The sequence below is a fragment of the Oreochromis aureus genome, linkage group 23 (genome assembly GCF_013358895.1).
Source record: "Oreochromis aureus strain Israel breed Guangdong linkage group 23, ZZ_aureus, whole genome shotgun sequence".
Lineage (NCBI taxonomy): Eukaryota > Metazoa > Chordata > Actinopteri > Cichliformes > Cichlidae > Oreochromis > Oreochromis aureus.
This window is the reverse complement of record NC_052963.1, coordinates 12,932,360-12,951,896: the sequence shown is the minus strand read 5'-3', so window position 1 is coordinate 12,951,896 and position 19,537 is coordinate 12,932,360. Positions and strand designations below refer to the sequence as shown.

General features: G+C 38.5%; 1 protein-coding gene across 5 annotated transcripts in view; it reads left to right on the top strand.

Moving 5' to 3' along the window:
• Positions 1–1,548: 1,548 nt before the first annotated feature.
• The window catches only part of LOC116327191 (voltage-dependent L-type calcium channel subunit beta-4-like), a 30,747-nt gene continuing 12,758 nt past the window's right edge, over positions 1,549–19,537 (top strand). For 3 of the 5 annotated variants that reach the window (XR_005610279.1, XM_031748713.2, XM_039606940.1), the window contains exons 1-7: positions 1,549–1,820; positions 3,360–3,443; positions 14,175–14,345; positions 14,502–14,624; positions 14,724–14,851; positions 18,680–18,756; positions 19,238–19,257. Coding sequence is in view for 4 of the 5 variants with exons in the window: in XM_031748713.2 (XP_031604573.1) it covers positions 1,758–1,820; positions 3,360–3,443; positions 14,175–14,345; positions 14,502–14,624; positions 14,724–14,851; positions 18,680–18,756; positions 19,238–19,257 (666 nt within the window). In the remaining variant the exon portion in view is untranslated. The remainder of the gene's footprint in view (positions 1,821–3,359; positions 3,444–14,174; positions 14,346–14,501; positions 14,625–14,723; positions 14,852–18,679; positions 18,757–19,237; positions 19,258–19,537) is intronic. The other 2 variants (XM_031748721.2, XM_039606941.1) reach the window with 1 other exon arrangement.

The following is a 19,537-nucleotide window of genomic DNA, read 5'->3' as shown; positions in this document are numbered from 1 at the left end:
GCATCAGGGGGGTTAATAATAATTTTGATCCTGGTAGTTTTTGATTTTGGGGAAATTATTTTGTTTCTGTGTGCAAATTAAAATAATATCAGCATCCAAAATATAACAGGAATGTCTGGAAAAACTGCTCTAATTAACAGCACTTTGTAAATACTTAAAGAAATTACATTTTCATTGGGGCCTAGTGCTTTATCTGTACATCTGTGGTGTATACAGTAAGAGAAATTTCATTTCAGTTGTACCTGATGCACTAACTCAGAGGGACAGTGGTGAAAACATACTTCAGTTGTGCCCCTGAACCTACTGGTGGGTCCAATAAACAGTGTTCCTTGTTACGGTCCCTTTTATTATACTGCCATCTGCTGAGCAAAACTTGAAACAACACGAAATTGGGGTTTGCAGAGAATATGAATAGTTGGTATTAGCTCAACATTAATATGTCGATAACATACACAGTGTGTAAGTATCAGTTCCTTTCTAAGTTCTCACAATCCCAAATCTTTCTTGGGACTGAATAAAAACCCCAACTAACCTGATTTATTTGTTCAGATTCTTCCTGAAGGCCAGTCCACGTTTCTGCATAGGTTGCATAGGTGTACTGTCTGTGAGTCTATATTTGGGGAGGGTAAATAGCCCCCTATAAGCATATCATAACACATATCACTGATGCCTGCTTACAGTACAGGCAGGTATCAGTTTGGTGATACAGGAATGAAACAAAGAAATGGAAACTTACCTGTTTTATTATTACATAAAAATGATTTTAATAAGCCAAACGCTTGTTGGAAGAGCTGATGAGAGAACAAACGAACTCATCATTGGAGTTCTCTTGGCAGCCGTTTAGTTTAATGGGAACTGCAGAAGCTGAAACAGCCAAGAGCTACAGCGAACAAGATCCAAAGCTAAAGGTAATCATGATGGACAACAGAAAAGAAAGACATTAAAGACATTAAACTAGACATAACAACAGCTTCATCAACCCTTAGTATCCCCCCCCCCCCCCAAGGGAACACAACATAAGAGCATGAAGGTCCCTCCCTGTGCCTTTATAGTGTAAGAGAAAAATTATTTACTTTTTTATTTTAAAGGTTCACAAGACTTAACGTTTGAAGCGTATGGAGAAGAAAAAATCTTTCTGTTTTTGTAGGCAGAAGCATGTTTATCGCAGCGTTTAGTAAATTAGCAGTGTTAGAGTTTGTGTCAGAAGCGCCGTATATGAAGCACATTTACTCTCGGTGTTTTTTTGAATTTTTAAAATTTTTTACTGTTTTGTACACACATGAATACACGTGAAAAGAGGATAAAAACATAGACCATCTGCAAGACCAGATAGTCGAGGATGTTATATGTGTTCTTCATTATCACACTTCAGCAACAGCAGTGTTTTTTTTTAATAAACTGTAGAATAAATGTGTCTGTTAGGCCCTTGAGCTTAAATTAGCTTCCTGTTATGTTTAAAATAGTCACCCGAGGCGTTTTAAATGGTAACACCCCCCACCCCACCCCCTCCTCTGCTTCTAAAATAGTTCCGTCCATCATCAGGGAGCATCTGGTTTTGAGTGGCTCGAGCGGCTGCAGTGTGTCTGACTTACCTCCCGGCGCGCGCGGCAGGAACAAGCAGCGGGAACACCTGTCTCGTGACGAGCGCTCATGTTCTCCTGTGTGGCGTGAAACTGGAGCACGCAGCCCGGAACCCGCCGCCCCTCCGCTGGGCTGGACCGGAGCAGCCAGCCCTCTGGACCGATGTCCTGGCCGAAATGTCCCGGCACATCTACATACGGAACAAGATTGGCGAGGGCATCCAAGCGCCCATCTTTCAGGTAGGTCAGGTGTCTTCAAGGCTGCTAGTTACTGTTGCGACCAAATGACGGGGAGAATAGGGCTGGTCAGGAGGCTACATTTTAATTTAAAAGTGAAGAAAAAGTCTTTTAAATTGAATTAAAATAAAAATGTAATCAGAATAATTCAGTAGCTCAGTCCACTACTAGCGTTATGGTGACAGCAAAAGGTAGCTTTGTTTTAAAAAGAAAAGCAAACCCCCTACTGTCATACATTAAGAATATAGGCTTTAAAATACCTAACTGTACTGTTTTAGTATTTAAATAGCGATGAGACTATGGACACAAAACAAAGCACAGATGGTCAACCCTTTATTTTTATTTTAACTTTGTGTTTTGCAATGCACATCTTCCCACCTTTATACTCTCTAGGTGACAGTATAGTTTAGATATTAAGAACAACAAGTGAACTGTATCTCGGGAAATCACAGATCAGTGATGTTTTACTTCTGCAAAAATTTAAGTTTTTGAGTGGACTTTAGTTATACTTAATAAACTACATTATTTGGAAATTTGCTTTCAAAATGGTTTTATTGACTTACTGATTCACCTCAACATAATTATTTCGAGCCTTTACACATGCTTTCTTCCTTGCACATGCTTTTTTACTTAATGACTTCCTTCCTTGTTTATTTATGAATCAAAGCATTACAGAACAGATAGAAAAGACATAGTCATATCAGTGTGTCAGCATTTCAGTGGCTTCAGTTTAAGGTGGATTCCACTTGATGTTTAAAAATCATGCTTTTCATACCGTTTTTGCCATTTCAGATCACAGAAATGCCTTACTTGCCTTGCATCTATAAAGAACATAAGACTGGCCTAAGCTTTCTAACAGTGCTTCTATTTTAATAGCTGTGGTAGATATAAAGTGAAGGAAGTGCATCAGTCCCCTGCTATGAGCCCCCTGCTAGATAGCTGATAACTTATTTTCCTCTAGTTTGATCGATCTTTACTGTGTGTAATATTAGCGGGTCAGTTCTTGGCTTTGGGCTCTTAGCTTGAAAGTGAGAGGCAGAAGAGAGATGGTGACCCAGATTAATGGCCCTGTTTTATAAATTCAGGGAAGTAGGCTCTGACTTTTTAACGGTGACATTGTCATTAACTCTGGAGATATGAACAGAAATGGGGCAAATCACTGGCAGATAATTAATTTAGCTCCCTGGAGATGAACTCTGCTGGTATATTTGGATTTTTTGGAGGAGAGCAAGAAAGAAAGTCACGAGTGAGGTAAGGAGAAAAGTAAGTTGGCAAGTGAAGCGTATAATGCAGAAACATATAATAGAAGTTAGCTTGTGTTGCATGTTAGATGGCTTGTAAGGTTGACCTTATCTGATCTTGGAAAGAGCATCAGCTGCTGTGTGAAGCACATGTGCCCGAATGTCACTTTGCATCATGTATTAGTGTCATGTGGCTTTCACTCGCATAATAGCAAGCGATCCAAATATAACGGATGTGCACAAGAAAACATAAGAGTTGACTCTGTAGCTGCTGGTTAAGAGTTCATTTTTTTCCCGTCAGGTGAACCGAGGGACTTATTCCAGGAGGAGTCGCCTCAAGAGGTCTGACGGCAGCACCACCTCCACCAGCTTCATCCTCAGACAGGTACTGCAGGGAGCAGATGCTCTGACTGGTTGTAAAATTGTGGTTTGACGTGGATATTTCTGTGCATTTATACCAAATAATGGAAACTGGATAGAAACAACAACAAAAAAACACATATAGTATATAGTTTAGCATAGCATTAATTGCTCCATATATCAAATTTTTCCCTAAATGAGACCCTTGTTAAGATATTTGCTTACCCTGTGTTGTAAATGGGCTACATCATACATGGTGTTTTTTACTAAACAGGATCTTCATACCTCAAAAAACAGCTATTCATGATTTTCACTCTGCTGAGTTTCTGATTGATGATCACACATTTACGACATACACTGCTTTTGACTGCAGGAGGTGGTAAAGTGCAGGTAGTAGAAGGTGGCAGTGCACCAATAACATATTTAGATGCATTTATACAACATCTTTTCTTTCAATATAAAATGCTTAACAATATTATTAGGCCACCTGATATAAAAACAAGACAACACCAGTATTTTAAAAGTCAAAAATGTCTTCAATTCACATTTTCATACCCAAATCCGAGCTGGCACTCTGCACTACTCTGAGAATACAGAAATTAATAAAGCATAACAATCAAGCACTAAAATGAATTGTTCCCTTTAGGAATGCAAATAAATAACTATAATTTTACATCTTAATCAAAAAATAACAATGTGCTTTACTATTTTTTCTGGGTTTTTTTGTTAAGCAGTACATTTGAAAATTTATAAATAACAATAATAATTAGATTTTAGCATCAAAAATATAATTTCTGTTCAGAAGCTTGGTGATCATTACAGAGACATAAAAATGATGCTACTAATTACCAATAGTGTTAAATTAGGGCAGCTGTGGCATAAACCCTACATCGAGCAGTGTCTAATACTGCATAAAAGGCAAAATATGAACATTTACAACATATCTGAATATGGTGTCATTTAGTTATTCCTTAAAAGAATTGATCAGTTCTAGTGCTTTACTGGAAACATAAGGGACAGTAGATTTTACTGTTTTATTATTGTGTAGTGTTGGTTGGTTTGTTGAAAATTTTGTCTAATGATATCTTTAAAATTATTGGCATTATAGGCAACAGAGCAAAATTATTATTATTATTATTATTATTAATAATAATAATCAATTTTTTGCATAAGCAGGGATTTACATAGGGTTACAATGGCCCAGTCGTCTGTCATTTATACATAAAAAAAGAAAAAATAGATCAAATATAACAACCAAAAAAACCAAATAGTGTTGCATTCTTAGTCCCTATTAACAAATATTGTGTTGTTGGCACAGGGCTGTGGAGTCAGTCCTCAGCAGGCTGGCTGTTCTGCTTTTAGGTTAAATGCAATGGTAATTTTTGCTCCCACTGTTTTTACTCAGCATATGGCTCATTAGTGTTAATGTTTAATTAATGTTTCCATAGCTAAGTTGGCTTTTAAAATTGGACTTACATTTGGACTTATACTTCCAAAATTTGGGGCAGAAATGATTCTGCATTGAGGAAAAACCAGTCTTAGTCTTGAGTAAGATGCTGCCTCTTCTTCACCAAACAAACCAGTTTCAATATTTAAAATGGAAAAACGTGCATAAAGCAGACACAGCTCGTCTGTTTTTGTCAAAAGTTATTTTTGGAGCATCTGTGCTCTCCTTTCTTCATCCTCCATCTGTCTTTACTGTTCTTGAATGTGGCACAGAGCCCGTCTCAGCTCTCAGCAGACTGTTATTCATGGTGTTACCCAGCATGCAATACTCAGTGGTGTAATTTTTTTTTTTATAAATGTGCCGTTTCTAGTGTTAGTAATAGTTATTCTGTGCTATTTTTTTATGTTGAAGAAAGTTTGTTTAACGTATATGAGTCATATGGTTGTGAGTAAGGCGGTCCGCTTAAAATACACTCATCAAGCTTCTAGTTGCCAGTAATGTAGTGCATTTAAGCCCCAGTGCACATTTTGTTGGTTCACTGGTATATTAATATTGGAAAAATTAATTTTATGTTAAGTTGAGAGCAGCATCTGGGTACAGGGTATGTTAAATGTGCTTGATTATGGTAAAAATGATCAGTACTAAATTACACAGCTATTTCTTTTAGTTATCATTAACATTTTAGACATTGCTGAAAATTTTAAACAATTTATATTTGTTAGTCTGTGTTCAAAGAGCTAAATCTAGGGGCTAAATGCTAAGAGCTAAATGTACTTTTCTTGTTGACCAAAGGCCATCTTTTGTCGTCTTGGCAAAAGTGAGTTAAACATTAATTTAATTTGAGCCTTTAGGTAGGTGCAGAAGCAAACCATTGTAAGGCATGAGCCAAAAAAAAAGTGTGAAACTGATTATTATTAGATTATTGTGCTGACAAGTTATAGTATTATTTTCAATTTGTTTAGACAAAATGTGAAGCTGAAATGATTAGCCAATTGAATTTGCTTATTTCTCTGTTTTGTGACTTAAAACAGGATTTCTTTGAATTTGGAACTGTTCAAATGATTTCATTTTAAAAAAAGGTAAACAACACCTTCTAATCACATTTGGATTTGATCATCCAATCAGCTTATATATCAGCTTATGAATAAGCTGATATTTTTTTTTCTTTTAGACAAGATTTCCACAGAAACAGCCCTTCTTAGGGTCTCAAGTGACATTTTGATGAGTAATGATGCAGGAAAATGCTCGGTCCTACTTATGTTGGACCTAACATCCGCTTTTGACACTGTTGATCACCATATCCTCTCGAAAGGCTTAAACATTGGGTTGGTGTATCGGGTACTGCCTTGGAGTGGTTCTCCTCATATCTACATAACCGATCTTTTTCTGTGGTGGTCTCCGATTTTAGGTCATCCTCTACCTCCCTTACTTGTGGTGTCCCTCAGGGTTCGGTTTTGGGGCCTTTATTGCTCTTAATATATCTTCTCCCCCTCCAGCATATAATGGGCTCTTTTGAGGACATTTCTTATCACTGTTATGCTGATGATATTCAGTTGTACATCTCTTTTAAGCCCCAGGATTTATCTAAGCTTCAGCTTCTAAATGATTGCTTAGATTCCATCAAACTTTGGATGGCTGCAAATTTCCTCCAACTCAACAAGGGGAAAACTGAAGTCCTCATACGTGCTCTGGACAGCTTTTTATCCCAGATAGTGAAAGCACTTGGTCCTCTCTCAGTGTATGTTAAATCCTCTATCAAGAATTTAGGTGTCACTTTTGACTCGACTCTTACATTGGATGGGCATGTGAAATCTCTGGTTCGGTCTTGTTTTTATCATTTAAGAGGTGTGCCTAAGTTAAGCCCTATTTTATCTCGCCCTGAACTGGAGATAGCTATACATGCATTTATTTCCTCACGCTTGGATTATTTAACTCTTTGTTTATGTGTCTAAGCAAAGGTTCTCTGGATCGTCTGCAGGTTGTGCAAAACGCTGCAGCTAGGCTGTTGACAAAATCCTCCAAGTATTCACATGTGACACCATTGCTATTTCAGCTACACTGGCTTCCTGTTGAATTTAGAGTACATTTTAAGATCCTGGTCTTGACATTTAGAGCCTTGCATGGACTGGCACCACCCTACATCTCCGATCTGCTACAGCCCTATGTCCCTATCAGGTCCCTGAGGTCATCTGATCAGGGCTTACTTGCTATAAAACAGACTAAGATGAGAACTAAGGGTGACAGAGCTTTTGCCACTGTGGCCCCGAGACTGTGGAACTCTCTCTCATACATTAAGAACTGTGGACTCGGTAGTTATTTTTAAAAAACAACTTAAAACTCACCTTTTTAAAACTGTTTTTGGTTAAATTTTTTGCCCGTTTTATATCGTCTGTTTTACCTTTTTAGTATTTGTTTATCTTATGTGCAGCACTTTGTGATTCTGTCTAGAAAGGTGCTATATAAATAAAATTTTATTTATTTATTTATAATTTATTTATTTATTTAAGATTTCCCTATTTTTGTGTAGTGATTTCTTGGCTCATTTACGCTCTACCCGACTGCTCAGAACATACAAACATGTGGTACCAAATGGGAAGCTGCAGAGTGCCCTCTGGTGGACAGCCTATGCAATATCACCACTTATAACATGATTAAAGGGTGTTTCTTCCTTCTTTCCGTTTTTAATATTTTCATTTGTGGTTTCATTTTTATTTATAAATGATGATACCAGTCAATTGTCAAATAGATAATATCTGCCAATTATATTGGTCCGGCTCAAGTATTTTCTTAATTGATTGGTTAACTTAAAGAATTTCCAAGAGTTTTCTAAAGCATGTGTCCACCCATTGTTTTTATTTTCCAGTAGCTAAATAGTCCGGTATCATAGACAAAAAAGATTATCAGCAAATGTTCACCCACAAAATATTCATTTTTAAGTATTAGTTGTTTCAGTTTAGTTGAAGCAGACCTTTTCAGCAGCAGCTATTTTTGGCTTAGCACAGGTTTTACTGATCACATTAATTACGCCTGTGTACATAAATAGAACCGATTCTCTGCCAGTGTCGTCAGTAACACCTGTGTTTTTGCACCATTTCAAGCGTTTGTATTGAGCTGCACTGAAAATGGTTCCTTATCAGTAATAACATATTATTTAAGCATTAACTGCTGACTGTGTGGAGAGGACTTTGAAACCACATTTAGCCCTTAATGCTGGGAAATGATTTATAAATATAAAAGTTACATTAACATTTAAAGAGATAAGGAGATAAGGTGTGTTTGGACTTTGATACCCTAAAAAATAGAAAATACTAAGTCTTAAGTAATTATTTTAAGTATTTGTTAACAAAAGATTGGCTCAGGTTTAATCCAAACCATTCAGTACCTAACTTTTATTTTATTTTAGTGGTATTAGTGGTGTAGATGTGTCACAACCACATTAATTCTCAAAAGAAAATGAACTTACATGAATTTAAATCCATGTTTCTAATAGCGCTCCTGTTATTTTAGCTACATTTAATAGAGTTTTTTGTCTTTCTCTGGAGAATAAATAAGCAGAGTGAGAAAGAGAGGTAGCAGGGAAATGGAGGGTGCTGATCCCCCATCCCCCTCCCCCGATCCCTGCTACCTCCCCGCACTAACAAAAAAAAAAAAAAAAAAAAAAAAAAAAATCAAGGAGAGCGCTCATCCAAGATGAGTGGACAGCCAGTCAGCCAATCAGCTTCTTGCACATTGGCTCTGTCATCAGGCTTGGATATTGAGGAAGAATCCACTGCTCTGCTGCTGCCGCCGCTGCTGCCTCTGCTGCCTCTGCTGCTCTTGCTGTTGTATATGTGTGTGTGTCTGCGAGGAAGCCTGATGAAATGAAATGCCAGGATTGGGCTACCTCCAGGGAGAGCCTCTCCATCCTATAACGTGAGCCAGCCAGCAGCACTCTGGGATCGGGGAGAAGCTGCATCCATCAAGCGACGGGCCTCCGGAGGACCAGGCGTGATCCAACGGGAGGGGAGATTTTTTTTTTAAATCATTCTTCTCTGCTGTGGAGAGAAGGGATTGTTGTCACCCCCCACATCCATCCTTTTTTTTAATCTGGTGCCCCCTCCTTCCTCGTCCGCCTACACTCTTTTTGTTTTTTACCCCCTCGTTCTTCTAGAGGCGCTCACTGGAATATCAAACCTCCATGTATGACAATTTGTACCTGCATGGATTTGAAGACTCGGAGGCGGTGAGTGTTTGGATGGGTGTGTGTGAGTCTGCTTTTGTGCTCTCACACTGTGTGTTTTTTGATGGAAGTAGCTCACTGCACACTCACACGCACACACATATATACACACATATGAGGCCTTTGATGGGTAAGCCAACAGTACAGTGTAGCGTGATCGTGGGTTATGCTTGACTGGGAGGGGGTTGGGTGGGTGGGTGTTAGGCAGATGGCTTCTGATGTGTGACATTCACACTGTTGTGTGTGTGTGTGTGTGTGTGTGTGTGTTTTGCTTTATCTGCATGTGTAGTTGTGTATGTGGTGGCAATCAGCCTATAAGGCTGTAAGATTGGACGTCAGGAAACCATCGGATCCAGAAGGAGCCATTTAGTGCTCATCACACTCATGAGGTGAACCAAGCCCAGATTCAAAGATTTAAAGATGCTAATCACTCGTTTCTCTACTCTGATAGATCCTCACTCCCACATTTGACTTTGTCAAAAATTGTCGAGCTGAGTGTTTGTTTTTTTGTTTTTTTTAAATCTGATCGTGCCACTGTGTGCTGTAAGGGCTCTGACGAGGCTTGGCGAAACATGCATCGTGATGTCATGAAGTGGATTCTGATGCTGATGAGTCACATGCTGAAGCTACTCCATTGGATAATAGCTCAAGTGCTACAGTGCACCCTCAAATCTTCCGCACAGATACATGAGATTGAGTTGAGCGCTGATGCAAAAATCATATCGGGGGGAAAAAAGACATTTTTATACAAAATTGGTGGACTTGTGAAAACCAGATTATGAGACACATGGTCAAGATTAAAAACTGCAGAGACTGTGTTGTGACTTTTAATCTATCATTTACACATCGTGCCCAATGAACTGCATCCTTATAATGCAACTCTGTCATTATTTGCTCCTCTCTTCCTGACTTGATACCCTGAAACTGAAGCTCAGGCCTCCTGTTCTAAATTAGCACTTCGCCTCCAAGTTGAAACTGAGATAACCCAAATTATATCATTATGACATCAGCGGGGTTATTTTCCCCCAGACCTGACAAAACTCCCTTTAGAGCCACAGATGACACCGTGTAACAGCTCTCACAGGCTGAGGGCGAATAAACTGTACAGATGGACTATGTGTTTGATACAGCTGAAAAACAGCCAGCAGGAGCATAGTGATGTATTTGTTCCTCTGTAATCTTTTTGTTCTTGGAAATCCTACAAAAACACCCAGTTAGTCTGGGATGGGATGCTTACATTTCAAATGAGCAGCGTGCTGAAGTCAGGCCTTGCCACTGCTGGCTTGTAAAAAAAAACAAAGAAAAAAAACAGAAAGTGCTTAGCTGTGATGACTAAATTGATTGATCTTCTTGGGAGTAATGGTCTTCTTTAATTGAATCATCATTAGTGGCTGATTGTTTAGATTAAAACAGCAGAAGGAAGCACTTGATCCAGTCGTGTTTGAGCAAAAAATGTTGCACTAAATGAATTCCTACTGGGTGGCTGGATGAACTGCTGCAAGCCTAGCATGTTTTTTAGCCTCTAAGTGAAAGAAAAAATCCTGCCAGGTTGCAAGAAAATGGACCACCGATATCCTGTATCAGATGTAAGGGATACGCAAGCAGGCGCCAAAGTTTATAAGTTAAATGTACACGAATAACATGCTAATAAGAAATTTCAGCATAGCCAGTGTAAAAATGTTCAAATATCAGCCAACAAAGTGACAAAAGCCCCTTTTCTCTGTCAGCAAACTACCTAATTAAGTACTTAAAGAAGATGACGACTTCTTATGCGCTGGCGACTGACGTGCTAACATTAGCTGCAGGTCCTTTGGCGAATTTGGCTTTTAACCTATCAAATATTCTCCACTTATCAGCTTTTAGATATATTATTATTTTGTGTTTAACCAGGTGTTTCCGACAGGTTAGATGCATTGCCCTGACCAGCTTTGCATTTTGCACTACAAATGCTGCCGAGAGCATAGAGTCTGCATCGAGTTTTGTTGCGACACCTGCTTTCAGCTCGGCACTGCCACCATTACCATGCGTTTGTTCTTCAACACATCTCAGGAGTCACGTCGCGTGGCCTCGCTCCGATTCGTCTTCTCTAACTCAGATCTGCTCTGTAGGTGTATAGGGAGAAAAGTCAGGACAGCATAGTATTGCAGTAGTTGCACAGACACGACATATTGATATTTTATTAACTACATTAAAATGCACTGACAATACCTCTAACCAGAGATCTCTCATGCACCATTGTCCTGAGATAACGTTAGCCAAGCAAACTGAAATTAGATTGGCTCAACTGAAAAAAAAAACATCCAACAGTGGACACATTTAGCTTAGCAAAGCTAACGGCTCAGACACACGAGTAAAAACATGACAGCAACTGCTTTACATCTAAAATAACAATAGATGGCTGCCTGATTGTATTGAATTTTGTTTTACATATAGTAGAAGGAGGGTAGAAGAGAACTTTACTGCTGGTTACCAGCTGGTTGTATCCTGGTTGTATATGTGAAATGTAAATTTCTGTATATGTAGGCAGCAACAAATATGTGATTTAAAAAAAAAGGTTTATGACAGTGAATTACTGCATTATCAGAAACAGATTACATGTCATCGCCAGCTTGACCCCAATCAATTGCAGACTGTCTGTCTTATTAAGCGAGGTTTTCATCACAGTGTTGTTATGTTTGGCATTTTTTTGGTCGAAAACAACAAAAGAAAATCTAAAGTGAGATAACTTTATCTTATTGGACAAAACAGGTATTAACATAGTTTAACTTTAAGGACATAATTTGGAGCTGGTATTGGAGTAACATTGTATTGTGAGGTGTTTGGGGATTCCCACCTTTAGTGCTGTGGTTACTTGGTAGTTTTGACCCACCCCTGCTGATTAGAGGTCTTCAGTTTACACAGGGTGTTTGGTCTGTAAAACGACTCATGGTCAGATACTTGCATATGTTCGTCTTATAAAAGCAAACAAGGTATTACTGTTTTAACTGCACCAAGTAAGCAAGCAGAATAGCATAAATGTGCATAAATGTCTGTGGTTATGTTTGAAGTATTTTTTCAAATGAGTAAAAAATAACTAGAAGACATCTCTCACTCTCTGAGAACAGAGAATCATCTTCATCAATTAAATGTATGTAGGCATGCAAACTGCTGACAGCACAAGAATAGAAATTCCACTTTGTCTGAGATGCTCCTGGCAGCCTACTCTTTTTCTTTTTTTTTTTTAAATATATCGTTGATTTTACCTGTTCTGCATCCAGTGTGCCAAGCCACCACTCAGTATTTGGCACTGTGATTGTAAGCTGATGCGCCTCGAACTCCAAAACTTCAGCAAGTGATCCCATAAACAATTTATCTTTATGCTTAGCAGCTCAGATGCTTTCAGATAAAGCTAAAGCACATCCTTGTTTTGAAACGTGTCCTCTATCACCATGTGACTGACTGAACCTCAGAGCCTTTGTGCTTTTTTTGTCTTTTCAGAGAGAAAATTCAGGTCGTTTGGGTGCATCTGTCCACACTCTTCTAACTTTTTCTTTAAAGTCCTTGATATTTAAAGTCCATATATGTCATTCTTGACCAATGATTGTATCTGACTTGCACTGATGCCATAATTCTTATACTACTGCTGGTTAGTTTTTATATTATTTGCCCATATATTTATATTAGAACTGTTAAATTACTGTGCTTACATTTTATTGTACATGTTGACATATGCACACATTTACTGTTGGTCACTAGATTTTAACCTTGCACTGTTGCACCATTGCATTATTATCCTGACACACACCTCAAACAGGACTGCATCCCCAGTACATTATACGCTTTGCTACTGTTGATTTAGATTGATTTAGATTTAGATTGACTTAGATTTAGTAATGTTGTTTTGTTGATTGTTGTGTATCATCCTGGTACATTGTAGTGAATGCTGTGTGTGTGGTGTTCTTAAGCTGCTGGAACCTTGAATTTCCCCTTGGGGATTAATAAAGTATCTATCTATCTATCTATCTATCTATATTGGGACAGTGTTTTGCTGTGCAGAGATTTTTATTTTATTTTAGAGGCCTCGAGTGTAGTTTTCATTTTCTTTAATAACCCTATCAGGAACAGAGTGCTAATATTAGTTTGGATTAGTCATAACTTGATAACAAATTTAAAGCACTGTGACTATTTCCTGTTCTTCTTGGGCAGCAACTCTCGCTCTAGATTAATTTTGTCTTCCTTGAAGGGCTATAGGACTTTGGTTGTGACAACACACTCCCAACATACACCCATCAGGCATAACTTTATGACCACCTGCCTAATATTGTGTTAGTCTATTTTTTGCTGCCAAAAAAGGTGTGCTGTGGTATCTGACACCAAGAAGTTAACAACAGATCCTTTAAGTTCTGTAAGTTGGTTCCTTCTTCCCATAGTGCATCCTGGTGCCAGATATTCCCCAGGTAAGCGACTTGGTCCTCCACGTGATGTAAAAGAAAATGTGACTCTCTAGACCAGCCTACCTTCTTCCAGTGCTCCATGGTCCAGGTCTGATACTGGCATGCCCATTGTTGACACTTTCAGCAGTGGACAGGGGTCAGCATGGGCACCCTGACTTGTCTGTAGCTATGCAGCTCCATATGCAACAAACTGTGATGCACTGTGTATTCTGACATCTTTCTGTCAGAACCAGCATTACATTTTTTCGCAGTTTGAGTTACAGCAACTTGTCTGTCTGACCATATGGGCCAGCCCTCTGTAACCAATCATCAGTGACTCTTGGCCACCACTGTTCCTTCCTTGGTCCATTTTTGATAGATACTGACCACTGCAGACTGGGAACACCCCACAAAAGCTGCAGTTTTGAAGATGCTCTGACCCAGTTGTCTAGCCATCACAATTTGTCCCTTGTCAAACTTGCTCATATCCTCATGCTTGAACACTTTTTCTGATTCAAACTCATCAACTTTGAGGACCAAAATGTTTACTTGCTCCCTGATGTATCCCGCTAACAGGTGACCTGTCAGTGGCCATAATGTTATGCCTGATTGGTGTACTTATCAAAAGATGTATCTAGTCTGTACAGTTTCAGTAATCTCTGTCATTTCTATTCGTAGGGATCAGCTGATTCATACACTAGCAGACCATCAGACTCAGATGTCTCTCTCGAGGAGGAGCGGGAGGTGCAGGCTCAGGTCCAGAGCCAGAGCCCAAGCCAGAGCCAAGGACCGGGACAGAGCCGACAGGAGAGGGAACAGCAGGCTGCCGTTCAACTGGAAAGAGCCAAGGTAGACAGGCTGTGACACTGTTCACGCTAGTTGATCTTTATTATGGATTTTTTCCCAGATCAATAAAAAGTCCTCAAGTCCGTTAGAGTAAGAAGTTTTTAATCATTTTAAATATACGTTTCTGATCCTCACTGAGCTTGTGTTTCCTTCCTTCAGAGTAAACCTGTGGCATTTGCTGTAAGGACCAATGTCAGCTATTGTGGCGCACTGGATGAAGATGTTCCAGTGCCAGCCACAGCCATCTCCTTTGACGCCAAGGACTTTCTGCACATAAAAGAGGTCAATGAGTACTTTGTATTGAAACATCATAACTACAGCATATATGTGATGATACAAAATTCAATTTGATCTGCTCCCTTTTCATGTTTGCATCTTCAGAAGTTCAACAATGACTGGTGGATCGGTCGGTTAGTGAAAGAGGGTTGCGAGATCGGCTTCATTCCCAGCCCTCTGAAGCTGGAAAACATTCGACTCCAGCAGGAGCAAAAGAGAGGACGAGTCCAAGGGTAAGTAGCACAAAACCACAGTTGTCGTCTCATTGTTTTTCTCACGTAAATCAAACCTTATTTGATCACACAAAAGTTAACGTAAGCACAAAAACCTGGCATCTAATGTGCTGAGTAACAATAACAAGGATCATTTAAAGTCAACTTTGCACCAAAATTGTAGCATTTTAGATCGTAAGAAGCAAACATTATTCAGATAAACCAGAATTTGGTAGATTTTGTAGCTTTCACTGAGCACACTACTTCGACGTGTTCTACTTGCCAAATTTTGTTAAAGCAAAGTATTTAAAATCTCGTGAATCTAACTAGATGACATTGTATTTAAATGCATATAATGCTAGGGATGAGAATGAGGTAGCATGGCAATAGATGTCGTCAGTAATTTTAGATCATCTTTGGACAAATCATGGTTATAAACAGGTAGAATTGCCCAAACAAACAAACAAACAAACAAAAAAGACAAATTAAACTGAGAGTTTTACAGTACAGTACATTTTGGAAATAATTTAATTAACTTTTCCTGTGTGAGGTTTCGTTTTTTCTCTTTGCTTGACAGTGAACTTGCTATCTTTGTGTTTCGGATTGTGTTAATGGGACACAACAAGACATTTAAGCAATTCAACTTTTATTTGGAACAACTGTGGACATGTTTCAAAATTTCTTACATTTTATCAATATAACTTTTGTCTAGCTAATGAGATAATCAAATTGCTCAAGAAAATACCGTAATTAGTCGGGGGTGTAGAAAAGGGTGCCGTGGGAATTTTGACTTGTCTTAGCGATGGAAATGGTGATTGATTGCGATCCAAAATGCCGGTTTTTATTAACAACCTGAATTGATTCCTTTATCAGCTTCACATCTTTGAATATTTTGATGCAATACTCTTGACACAGCCCCTGAGACTGCTGTTTAACCAATAAAGTTAAAATAATTTCATCCTATATAAAAGCATGTAACTTCTCCATAAAAGGCTTGTTGTCTGTTTGACTGTGTTAGTGTCTCACTGTGATTTTTTTTAAATTTATTTACTCTTTAAAGTTTCCTTTGACTCTTTCATGACTCATGCCCATTTACTCCGTCCTCTCCACTCGTGTCGACTGTACCAGTCCAGCGGTTTCAGTAGCTGTAATTAGCACACCTATCAGCCTTCGAGTTTCCTTGTGTGTGTATAATGTGTCTTGAATGTTCTGTCATCCAGAGTTTGTACAATAACTCACAGGCAGTTCCCCGAGCCTTGCTGCTGAGTTTAATACTAATCCTACTCGACTGGAATGCTGAAGCTTCACTTAACAGCGTGGCTTCTGTGGCTTTTTGTCATCGAACCTCACAGACAGGGAGAGACATTCGAACCCCTGTTAAACAGGACTACTCGGTTTAACTGAAAAATAGGACCACTATGTTAGAGATTTTCTGACTTACAGAGATGCTGGACAGTAAAGCATCTTGAAAAGAGATATATGAATAAAAATGTATTTTTGTAGTATTTTCTTGTTTATGTTTGTCATTTACTTCACTGATTATTATTTTTGAGTAAAATCACTTGTAATTTGAAGCCATTTTTTACTGCTTTACATATAAGTTAAAATCATAGGTCTACTTTTATATTATTTATACTTATTTTATGTTGCATTATAGTAGGCCACAAGAACAAGAGCTATGAAATAAAAAAAATAAATAATAAATGCTCAAAGTAAGTGCACATAAATACCAGTAAATTACAGGTCTTTTCTTCTTGTAACAAATAGCAGTACTATATAGTTTATACGAATCAGACAGTGATTTTTTTTTTGGTCCATGTTGTTTTCCTAAACTGTCAGATAATACACAGCAAGCAAAAAACTGAAAATCTGATAAAATACAGATGTTTTTGATTTGGCGATTAACTAACCAGGGCATTCATGTATTAACAGGTCACACATACAATAGGCTTGCCACATATTAACCATGTAACACCTCTAAATTTTGAGTGCACTTTATTAGGTACACCTTGTTAGTTGGAGCCCAGGATGGGCTCCTTTTGCCTTCAGAACTGCCTCAATTATTCTTGGCTTAGTATAACAAGATGCTGGAAACATTCCTCATAGATTCTGGTCTATATTGACATGACAATATCACACAGTCGCTGCAGATTTGTCAGCTGCACATCCATGATGGGAATATCCCGTTCCATCACATCCCAAAGGTGATTGAGATCTGGTGACTGTGGAGGGCGTTTGAGTACAATGAACTCATTGTTATGTTAAAGAAGCCAGTTTGAGCTTTGTGACATGATGTCTTATCCTGCTGGAAACAGCCATCAGAAGATGGGTATACTGTGGTCATAAAGGGGTGGACATGGTCAGTAGCAATACTTAGGCAGGCTGTGGCATTTACATAATGATCACTTGGTACAAAAGGAAACACACTGTGCCAGGAAAATATCCCCCAATCCATTACACAACCACAATGCCAAGTTCTAACCAAATGCCAAACCAGAAATCATCAGAGCAGGCAACATTTTTCAAATCTTCTATTGTCCAATTTTGATGAATTGTAGTTTCATATTCTTACCTGACAGGAGACTATGGTCTTTGGGTGCTATAGTCCACCTGCTTCAAATGTTGCCATGTTGCCCATTCAGAGATGCTCTTCTGCAGACCTTGGTTGTAATGAATGGTTGTTTGAGTTACTGTTGTTCCTTATAGTTTCTGAGCAGTCTAGCCATTCTCCCCTGACCTCTGGTGTTTTCACCAAGAAAGAAGGTGCTTACTGGCCCTTTGAACATGAACAACCACATTTAAAATCACTTTTCTTGCCTAGTCTAATCCTCGCCTTTAACTTCAGCAGGTTGTCTTGACCATGTCTAAATATATCCATATACTGCCATATAATTGGCTGATTAGACATTTGTGGTAAAGAGTGTTTGAAAAGGTGTATCTAATAAAGTGTGTGCTGAGTGTATAATAGCTGAATAACAATGAGCCTCATACTCTTTTAAAAATGAACATCTGTAACAAAAGGCCAACCTAAGGTGAATTCCCAAGTTTCATGAAAATTCTTTTAGTTCTAAAAGAAGATGCAACTTTCACTCAGTTTCAGTTTAAATTATTCACTGTATATTTGAAAAAAAAAAAGAAAGAAGAAAAAAGAAAGTAACTTGAAAAAAATATTGAATTAATAATTGTTAATGTTGTGATTAGTTTTGCCATACTTGAGATGATGTAAATATTTGAGGAAGATGTGAAGTTTTATGGGGAAAAATTCAGCAGTGGACCTAAGTGATGACAGAAGGGGGAAATTCCAACAAAGCCCAAAAAGACAACAAGAAAACCAAACTTGGGCAACAAGCAGACACGAGAGGAGACTCGGGAGAAGTAGGTAAAAGATATGCGAACTAAATGCACACCAGGGAGAAGGACAACAAGAGATGAACTCAATCAGAGAGTAATAAGGGCGGGAAAAGAACAAAAGCAGGAAGTATAAATGCAGCCACATAAATTTCAAAATAAAACTGGAATCAACTATGCTAAACGCAAAGAGTAAAGCCAAACAGACAATCAGGAAGACACAGGAAGGAACACAAAGAGAAAATGAAAATACTTACAGTAGAAACGATTAGAAAAATTAAAAATATGGGAAACTACAGAGACTTGTGTTACGGTGTTCCGATGTTTAAGGTGGTTTAGCTGACCAATATAAAATTAATTAAATGTTCATTATTATTAGTTTTAGTTTTTATTTCAGTCTTAGCATACTATAGATTTTTTTTTTTTTTAGGTTTCAGTCCTTTTCTGAATTAATACTGTGGGGTTTTTTTCTGTCTTTCTTTTTCCCATTGTCTTTTCCAGTAAGTCTGGAGGGAACTCTTCTTCCAGTGTGGAGGATGAGGTTTCTGCCTCTATCCGACCACTCATATCCTCAGCAGGTGAGAACATCGGACAGGGGGAGAGGGCTTTTAATAGCCAGCTGCCAGCTTAGAGCCAAGCTTCTCGGCCACAACAACATAGAGAAAATAAGACTCTAAAACCTTCCCATGTCTCTGCGTAGAGCATAAGTTCAGAGTTGTTGGTACATTTTCCCATGATCCTCCTCTTCCTCCAGTTGAGGACTGCAGGCGCTCTGAGACTGGGGCTTACCACAGTGTGAACCCAACGACAAGACTATGACCCCCCCTCTGAACTGCACTCATGTGACTTTGTGAATATAACCTTAGGACAATAGAACTGCTTTTTTTTTTTTTCTATTTTTCATATTATAGTTATCCTTGATAGGTTTCATTTGTTATGGCTTATGATGGAAAGTTGCATATGTGAAGCATGTTCGAGTGTTTCTGAGATATTCTGGTAACGCCTCCTGTGGCAGCAGCTACTGACATCACTATCACTGTCTTCTCTTCCCTCCTACAGGAAAGCAGAAACAGAAAGTGGTAAGTTGGTGACGGTAAAACACACTCATATACTATCCACTCAATTCTTGTTGTTGTGACAGGAACGGGTAGCATTTAGAGGAAGTTACAGTAACATAGCGTACAATACTTCAGATCTACTGAAATATCCAAAAACAAGTTAAAATGATTCCTGTGACACCAAAGTGCCATCACTGCGCAACATGATACATTATTATAGGTACTTTATGATAAAAAATCAAACTGTCTCTGCTGTGTGGTAAATATGAAGCCACATGTGGTTACCTAGTCTTACTGTTGT